We start from the raw sequence: 9,120 nt of genomic DNA on the forward strand, positions 1-9,120 counted from the left end.
AATCTTTCTACTGTAGCTGTCTTAGCTTTCCTCTGCCAGCAGTAACCCATTGCAAGTTTTTAGTAAATGCTTCCAAGCTCTTTTATACATGAACATGCAAATATATTTCAAGTTTTTTCTTTTATTTTCTACACAAAAAGTAATATGTTTCTGTGTCTCCATCTTGGAGACTATTTTGAATATGTACAGACAGCCCGCCCTGCCTGCCCCGCCAGGACTGCATACTAGCCCATTGTTTGGATATATCCTTTGTTGTTTAGTCAGTAAGTCATGTCCAACTCTGCGACCCGTGGCCTGTAGCCCACCAGACTCCCTGCCCGTGGGATTTCCCAGGCGAAGAATGCTGGGGTGGGTTGTCATTTCCTTCCCCAGGGGATCTTCCTGACCCAGGGACTGAATCCACATCTGCACTGGCAGGCAGGGTTTTTGCCACCGAGCTGCCTCAGAAGCCCAGGATGCGTCACCACGTGACTGGTGGTTAGCCCTTAGGTTGTTTCCAGTCCGGCCGCCAGCAGTGCTGCAGTCAGTACCTTGTATTGCTTTAGAAAGCTGGTTATGTCTGGCACGTATAGAAGACTTCCTGGGTCGGGGGCTCCTGGACCCACAGGGTCACCTGCTTGGCAGCAGGCAGCTGGACTGCCTGTTTCCCTGGAGCCTCACCATCACGATGTGTAACCAATTTTTTTTATATTTCCCAGTCTGCTGGGTGAAAAATAGTATCCCAGTGTCATTTTAATTGTCTTTCTTATTAAGGAATTTGATCTTATTTTCCTGTGTTTGAGGACATTTTTATTTCCGTTTTGTAAATTATCTTGTCTGTTCACATCCCTCACCCTTGTCTTTTGGCAGGATGGTCTTTGCTTGCTGATTATAAAAATCCCTTAATATGTGAAGAAAATTAGCATTTAGTATATGAGCTGCACTTTGAGGTTTTGTTTTCAGTCTTCCTTTTGTTTGAAAGACTTTGAGCCGTGAAGAACTTCTTCATTTTCATATAGTTGAGTTGATTAAGCCCTTTTGAGCCAAGACCGTTGTTTGTTTGTTTTTAATTCTCCCGTCCACCGTGTGCACAGTCAGTTTTCATCTGCAAGCCTTTGACTCCTCTGGAGTACGCCCTTGCTAAGGTGTGAGGTAGAGATCCAGGGTAGTCGTTTACCCCCAGGTGGCTCTGCATTTGTTCGCCGTACGTTTAGCTGAGGGTTACCTTTCATCCGTACGGATTTGAAATGCCAGTGTTATATGCCTGCTTCCTGGATCTGTTTGGGGCTTTGCAGACTTCCCAGTCTGCTCCATTCATGAGTAATCCTGCTCTGTTTCAATCTCTAGCTCTATGGTTTCCATCCACCTGCTATGCCGTTGCTACTCTTTCTCAGGAAGTACACTTTTCATCAGGAGTATGTTACATTCGTGTATAATTTAGGATTAATTAATAGGTAACCTTACGAGTCTGCATATTCTTGCTGAAGTCTGTGGCACACTCTTCAGCTGATTTAAGTCTTTTTATCTTTTAGGACTATCTTAAGATTTTCTTCAGCTGGACCATATATTACACTTCTATTTTCTTAGGTTTTATTCCTAGGAATTTTGTCTTCTTTGGTCACTGTTAAAGCTGAGGGTCTTTTTCCTCCATTTTACTTTCTTACTACTTTTTTCACACTGTGCCTCTTGAAAATGATGAAATTTTTAACTTTTGAGTCTACTGTCGCTGAACTTTCTACTAAAAGCATTTGAAATTTTGTTTTAATCTGGGTAGAAAGATCTGTCATTCCATTAATAATTTGATTTTCAACATCACTAAAGTGAATTAAACTTAATCATAACTGTACTAATAATTAATGGTTTTACTTTGCATATGTAGTAAGCTCTGTGATGTTGAAATGCTATTATCTGATTAATATCAGAGCATTGGTAGTTCTCTTTTTTTAAAAACACATTAGCATGGGGTAGTGATTCAGGGTCATTGTCATAACCACACTGGACTTGCACAGTTAACAGAGACAGTTACTTGATGTGAGGACGGCTTGGTGTGATTTTCCTACAGTAGAGCTTGGGATGGGATGGCATAGTAGCAGCTGTATTTCAGCTGAAGCAGGAAATGTTTGTACCAGACAGTGGCGCTCTTGAATCCTGCATTCACGTTAGCCACTTTCGTGCGCTTTAAATAATTCTGTACGCAAAGCGCCAGGGTTCTTCATAAAGCTTTACAAAACTGGTCCTAATGGGCAGTGGTGTAAGGTGTGCCTTTAATTCCTAAAGTTGCTCAATAAACAGCTCATTCGATCCTAAAAAGTCTGAGTTATGCTGACTTGAGTCTGGTGTTTCTTCAGTCAGCCTGAAGCAGCCCACTAATGACCATGGACTGGGCTCAGGCCATTGTGACTCACGTGAGGGAAATAGGTGAAAACATACATTGATGGATAAACTAGAGCACACGTGAATTTTCTGCAAGGCCTAAGGGACTCTGGGTTTTAATGTCCATAAGAAATGTGGTGGTGCTTTTCCTTGACACAGGATCACGTAGCCAGTCTTTTCATTCCTTCTGTCTCTCACAAACTGCAAGACGTTAGCCATCCCTAGAAAGTCTTAGACTAGCCTGAGCCATTTATCAGTATTGGCTTAAAGCATATTACTGCCCCCAAACCAGCCTTAAATCTTGGGTGTATAAAAGCTATATCTCTAAAATAATCTGCTTTCTGCTTGCTTTGATCTCTTTGACCGTGTGATGGTCCAGATTGCTTGTTACCCTGTATAAAGACTTCGTTGTTGTTTAATTGCTTAGAGTGTCTGACTCTCTCATGACTCCATGGACAGTAGCCTGGCAGGCTCCTCCCAGGCAAGAACACTAGAGTGGGCAGCCATTTCCTCCTCCAGGGGGTCTTCCTGACCCAGGGATCCAACCCCGGTCTCCTGCATTGCAGGCAAACTCTTTACCACTGAGCCACCAGGGAAGCCCCATGTGAAGACTTTATTCAAATGTAATTATTTTTTCTTCCACAGGATGAATATTCCATCTTTCCTCAGACATACTCCATAGATATTAATGGCTATATTCTTGTGTATTCTGTTACATCAATCAAAAGGTAAGGCCTGCTTCTTCTTGCTTGAGTTTATTTGCTGTGCTTAGGTGACGTTAATCTTTCTGAGGGATTATGCTGGAATTGGCAGTAGTAACAATCAGACTTTAATGGTTTTTAGTGGTTGTCTGGTGGAGCAAACAGGTTGTTAAGGGAAAAAATTATCCCATTAGATATTCTTTTGCACCAGTGGAATAAAAAACCATGTCTTACCTCAGACTGCCCAGAATAGTAAATGAACATGATCTGAGCTTTCCTACTAATTAAAATGGGAAATACTTAATTGATTTATTTTTCTGTGTTTGTACCTTATTAGTGTAGAGCATGGGCTGATTGCTAAGGAACGTTCTACAAATGTTTTATTCAGAGATTAAATCAGCCCAGTTGTAAACGTTCCAATTTAAGTATCTGGCCTATTCCACCTTGAATGTTCTCAGTAAGGGCTGCTGAGTGTTGGATACATAAACGTGAAAAAGAGCGCTAGGAAAAAATAAAGGAATTCCTTGTGTTCAGTTTACTTTATATTAAAAGGGTGAGTCTACTGTTACCAATATAAATGTCAATAACAACCATTTTAGAATGTCACCACTAAAATGGGTGTCTGATTTCATGCTTTTTGTTTTATAGCTTTGAAGTGATCAAAGTTATCCATGGTAAATTGTTGGATATGGTGGGGAAAGTACAGTAAGTAGCAATAGTTTATCTCTTTTTTTAGATATACTAGTATCATCTGAACAATCAATTCGGGCACTGACTAAAAAATTGGCTTTTTTTCCCCTTATGTTAACAGGATACCTATTATGTTGGTTGGGAATAAGAAAGACCTACATATGGAAAGGTATGTAGCTTCTAAATACTGCTATATAAAGTGATGTAGTCACTGAGGTTCTGTTTTTAATTGTTCTTAAAGCCAGAATATTTTTAGCTGTAGCATTTCTGTTTTCAGAAGTGTGGCGATGACTGCATAACAGAGACAAAACTGCAGTAAAAAATCTCACCCATCGTGGAAAATGTTTCCTCTTAAAAAGAGGGCACACACTGTAGAAAATTATCTTCAGATGCTTTTACCGTTTTGCACAAAGCAGACTAAAAAGACAGTGGTAGTGCTGGTTTAGTCCACACAGTTTTCTGAGCACCAGGCTGAGGACCCTGTTCCTGGGGAGCTCAGCATCTGGAGGAAGACCCAGCCCATGGGCAGCAGGGGGGCACTGAGGGCCCTATCAGAATTGCCCGTCTAGGGGGGCTTACAGCCGAGCTGCTGAGAAAGGAGTCGACTATTTCGGAGGCCAGAGTCCTGGAGTCCTGTTCTCCGAACCATAGGGGATTTGCAGGAGCTGGGTAGCCCCGTCAGGCAGTGTCCGCCCTGCCCCAGCTCGGGGTGGCGGAGAGACTCGGCGTGCGCTCTGGATGAGACTGAGCCAACTGCCTCATCAGTTAGTTACACACACCTTACGTGGTAAAGAGCAAAGTACTTCGATTAAAATTTTCTGTTTCCATTAGGGTGATCAGTTATGAAGAAGGGAAAGCGTTAGCAGAGTCTTGGAACGCAGCGTTTTTGGAATCATCTGCTAAAGAAAACCAGGTATGTGGTTTTGAAAACTCACGCTGCCCTGTATCCCCTCAGTCGTGGGCGTGTGTGTTGCTGAGTCAGCGTTTCCGTGCCGTCTCCATCACTCCTGTTCAGTCTTCCTCCTCCCACCATCTCAAGTACCCAGCTCTGGGTTGCTTTAGGAAGATAAAAGGCTGTTGATATTTTAATTCAGTCAGTGTTCTAAGTATGATGGGACCTAGAATATTTGTATGATAAATAGATATTAATTAGCGTAAAGGCAATACTTGCTTTGCGAACACGTAGTCTTATTTTTGTTTCATGCTAAAGGCTGGTACAGAACTAAGTCCAGGCGTGGAAGAGAAACAAGAATAATTTGAAGTCACTTTGGCAGTTTTGTTGTTGTGCCTCCCCCCTTTTTGTCTTGGGTAAAACTGAATGAGATGTATGTGTTGTTTTTAAACATAGAAACCAGTGAGAACCATTCCGCAAGCATGCTTCACCAGCGTCAGCCCTGCAAGTAGCTGCTCCTTTTCAGGCCTGTGTGAGGAGGGATGTCAGTTCTCTGTCAGCAGGCTTCCCGTGTCCTCTTTTTCCTCTTCCTTCCTTGAGACCCAGAGCGGCCCAGCTTGCCTCCCACCTCCACATTCTCACCAGTGTTTCTATTCGCTGCAGATCAGATGATGTCACTCACCTAAAAACTGTCAGTGGGTTGCCCGTCTGTCGAACAAGCCTCAAAGTGCTCAGCGTGGTGATGAGTGCAGGGTGTGAATCACACTTTTCCAGTTTCTTCTTCCACCGCATCCTGCGCTTGGCAGGCCCACCAAACCCCTCCCTCTCCCCTCAACACCGTGGCGCTTGCAGATGCCTCCCCTGTGCGCTCACGGTTCTCTAACATGATTAGCTGCATACTTAAAGTCTTTTCAACATGTTATCTTGTCTGATCCTCAGGTAAAATGAATTGGCTTGCATTTTTGTGAGAAAACTACAGTTTGGGGGTTGGGAGAAGGACAGTGGGCTGTCCTTCCCCAGCTCCGCCCCCTCTCCCCACCAAGACCCCTGCCCTTGGAAACGCTACTCAATTCCCACCTCCTCCTTGGCCCTCATGAGTCCTCCAGCCAAAATTAGTTTCTTCTTGCTTATCCCCTTTGTTTCATCCTGAGATTCAAGGACAGTATCACTGAGCTTTCTGTTCTCCATAATTTGTACAGACAGTAGTTCTGTTTCTAGTGGGTGCCTGGTCAACCCAGGGATCCCCTGACAGGCAGATCTGTTTGTCCCCGTGTCAGCAGGTGAGGGAACTTAAATCTCTGCAGTTGCCTCCTGGGTTGTAGATAGCAAGACATTTATCTCCAGTCGTTTAGTTTCTGAGTGCAGACCCTGCTGGCTCAGACGGTAGAGAATCTGCCTGCAATCCAGGACACCCAGGTTCAATCCCTGGGTTGGAAAGATCCCCTGGAGAAGGGAATGGCAACCTACTCCAGTATTCTTGCCTAGAGAATTCAGTGGACAGAGGAGCCTGGCGGACTATAGTCCGCAGAGTCAGACACAACTGAGCAACTAACACACACACACACACACACACAGTGAGAATTCAGATAATAAGAGCTGAGAGATACTGTGTTGTCTCTAACTGAATTAAACTAAACATTGGGTGTCTTGTGTACCCTTCAGATCATCTGGTTGATCTGTCTCATTTTATAAGTGAGGCATTTAAGGTCCAAAAGGTGAATAACCTTTTATGATCACTCTGTACTTCAGATGGTGTAAAAACTTGGACTGAATTTTAAATTTAACCCAAATCTAGTCCTCTGTACCGTGCTTTCTGATAGATGAGAAGACAAGGCCTATGCCTGACCCGAAGTGTAGCAGAGATGATAGTATTCCTGAGGGAGAGATGGAGACTGTTCTGTATTTAAATGTCTCTGTGAACCTGGTGTAAAATGGATCTGGTCTAAAATGGCTGGTATAAAAGACATTTCCAGTCCGTTGGAGAGAGTCAAGTATGTTTTGGAAATGATTGTCTTAGGAGTGGTGATGGTGTTGGGATTAGGAAGAAACTACATCCTTATTCTTAGCAAATGCGAACCAGAGTATTTAGGGGCCAAGTTTCATAATGCCTGCAACTTAGTTTCAGAGGGAATAGATGGGTAGATGGATAGAGGGAGAGCAAGCAAATACAGCACAGACGTTAACATTTGGTGAACTCGGGAGCGGAGCCCAATGGTTGTTATACAGTTGACCCCATTTTTCTGTGTGCTTGAAAGTTTACATTATAAAGATGTGAAGGTGGTCAGAAAGTATAAACTACAGGCTATAAAATGAGTCTTGGGGATATGATATACAGCGTGGTGACTATGCAGTATATTTGCAAACGGCTAAGAAAAGAGTGGATCCTAAAAGTTCTCATCACAAGAAGAAACGAATGGTGACTGTGCACCAGACTTGGTGCAGTGGTCCTTTCCCAGTGCGCACTCGCGTCCAGTCGCTGCGTTGTACACCTGGAGCGTATGTTTGGTGACAGCTGTATCTCAGCTGAAACGTGTTCCGGGGTGAGGAGTGCGGCTGAAACGCCCTACACTTTCTCTGGTCTGTTTACTGGCTTCCCTCTGCTTTGGTTCTCTTTGGAGAAAATCCCAGGATCCAGGAGCAGTTACTCTCTTCGACTTGACAGTCACGCAGGCGCCAGCAGCCGCTCCGCTCTCCTTGGGGCCCGTGGTCCCTGTGCTGTGTGTCGTGTGTGTGTGTTGCTCGGGACGTGTCTGGCGGTTCCTTTCTTACTCTTTCCAGCAGCCTCAAAGTGTAGACACTTCATGGACCTGCCTCCGTGTAATCAAGAGGAATTGCCTGGTAAACCTCAGGCTAGTTTATCTTTTGAGAGTGACCTAGGGTTGTGGTCACTGAGAGTGGCCTAGTTGGCTTAGGGTTTGTTGCTGAACTCCATTTTGGTCTGAGGATGCAGGCCTGTCCTGTCTGGTTTATGTTACACTTTAGTGTAGCTTGAGGTTCTTAATACAGTTCTGGATAGATTTACTCTTTGACCTTTCAGTTTCATTTAGAAGACAGTACTGCTTTTTTGGTATCTGGAGGAAAGATGGAATTGTGCTCAAGGCTTAAAGTTAAAATGAAAAAATTCCAACTGCTGTGATTCTTTAAAAGTTCTGATAAATTTAGCAGATGTATCTGATATCAGCCTAAACTCTAAAAGAAGATAAGGGTGCAGTATGGTGGCCTCAAACATCCCAGACAAGCTCGAGGGTCAGATGACCCCACTCGCCATTGCCTTGGTTGCTTGAGCATCTTTATCAGATCAGCAGACGCCTTATCAGACGTGAAGTAATCCGTTAAGGCAGAAAGATTCTTGCACCCCAGTTAGGTACATACAGTGATGGTACATGTATCCTTGGAAAGCTGCAGTCCTCACAGTTGTATGGACACTTCTCAGCCCTCGGTCATGGCTCCTGGGACCTTGTCTCACCTTGTCATCGAATCTGCTCCCCATCAGGTGGGAGTAACCAAGTCCCTCTGACCTCCGTACATGAGAGGTGTAGGTGATTCTGGTCCACACAGGTACTCCGTACTGGGATGCTTACTACTCTTGGTCTGTGGGTAGGAAGAGAGAGACTCTAGTAAGAGACACCTTATCAGTAGTCACACGATTAGAGACCAGTCTGTGTAAATTGCTTGAATTTTTTATTGATAAATTTTCAAGTGTAGCTTGGTACTAACCAAAAATCCAGTATTTTAAAATAAACTGTCCTCAGTGTAATTGAGTCAGATTTGTTGATAACAAAATGCACAGTGGTTTTAAAAAAAATTTATCAAGTCAGTGCAAATACTGCACTTTGACTATTACTGAACTATGAGATGTGTTTGCAGTTTTGGCTTATTTTCTGTGGAGGCCTTCACAAACTGTATTCCAGCAGTCTGATGAAAGAGAGTGCACTTTGGCAGAGACAGACCACACAGGTAATCAAGAGTGCTAAGATTTATCTAGAAAGCCAGATTCCAGGCACACTGTACTCTCTTTGTAAGAGTTTGGCATGCATCTTGCCACACATTTTTCTGTGCATTTTTCTTAGGATGGAATAAATACCAACATGCCTGCTTCGTCATGGCAAAGGAGGGGAATGGATAATTCAGAAAGAGGGGTGCTTGCTGAAGCCAGTGGCCTCGGGTAGACAAGCGCATTGGGCCGCAGGCTGGCTGGGGCTCGCCTAGGGCTTCCTCCGTTATTCCATCCTAGGAAAGCGCGAGCCAGAGTGGGTGAGCCCAGACTCAAGGGCGTGGTCACTGGCAGACGAAGTGTGTAGAGTTCGCTTATGGGTGCTGCTTCTGTGTAGAACGCAGTCGTCAGGCGAGGGTGAGAACAGGGCAGAGGTTCAGAGACCCCAGTGGAAGGAGGAGGCACAACCCCTTCATCCCGGCGGGTGACTAGACCTGGGAAGTGTGGGTGGGCGCTGGGACTCGGGGCCCTGGGGGCGTGTCCCCCGGCTT

The 9,120-nt window shown here is 44.4% G+C and overlaps 1 protein-coding gene across 1 annotated transcript in view; it reads left to right on the plus strand.

Annotated features, from left to right (window-relative positions):
• Window positions 1-9,120, plus strand: part of RHEB (Ras homolog enriched in brain) — a 54,245-nt gene that overhangs the window by 43,671 nt on the left and 1,454 nt on the right. The window contains exons 7-10 of the mRNA XM_010857355.1: window positions 2,998-3,080; window positions 3,702-3,758; window positions 3,865-3,912; window positions 4,575-4,656. Coding sequence (XP_010855657.1) covers window positions 2,998-3,080; window positions 3,702-3,758; window positions 3,865-3,912; window positions 4,575-4,656 — 270 coding nt within the window. The remainder of the gene's footprint in view (window positions 1-2,997; window positions 3,081-3,701; window positions 3,759-3,864; window positions 3,913-4,574; window positions 4,657-9,120) is intronic.

Source organism: Bison bison, unplaced genomic scaffold, assembly GCF_000754665.1.
Source record: "Bison bison bison isolate TAMUID 2011002044 unplaced genomic scaffold, Bison_UMD1.0 scf7180017864379, whole genome shotgun sequence".
In the NCBI taxonomy this organism is placed as follows: Eukaryota; Metazoa; Chordata; class Mammalia; order Artiodactyla; family Bovidae; genus Bison; species Bison bison.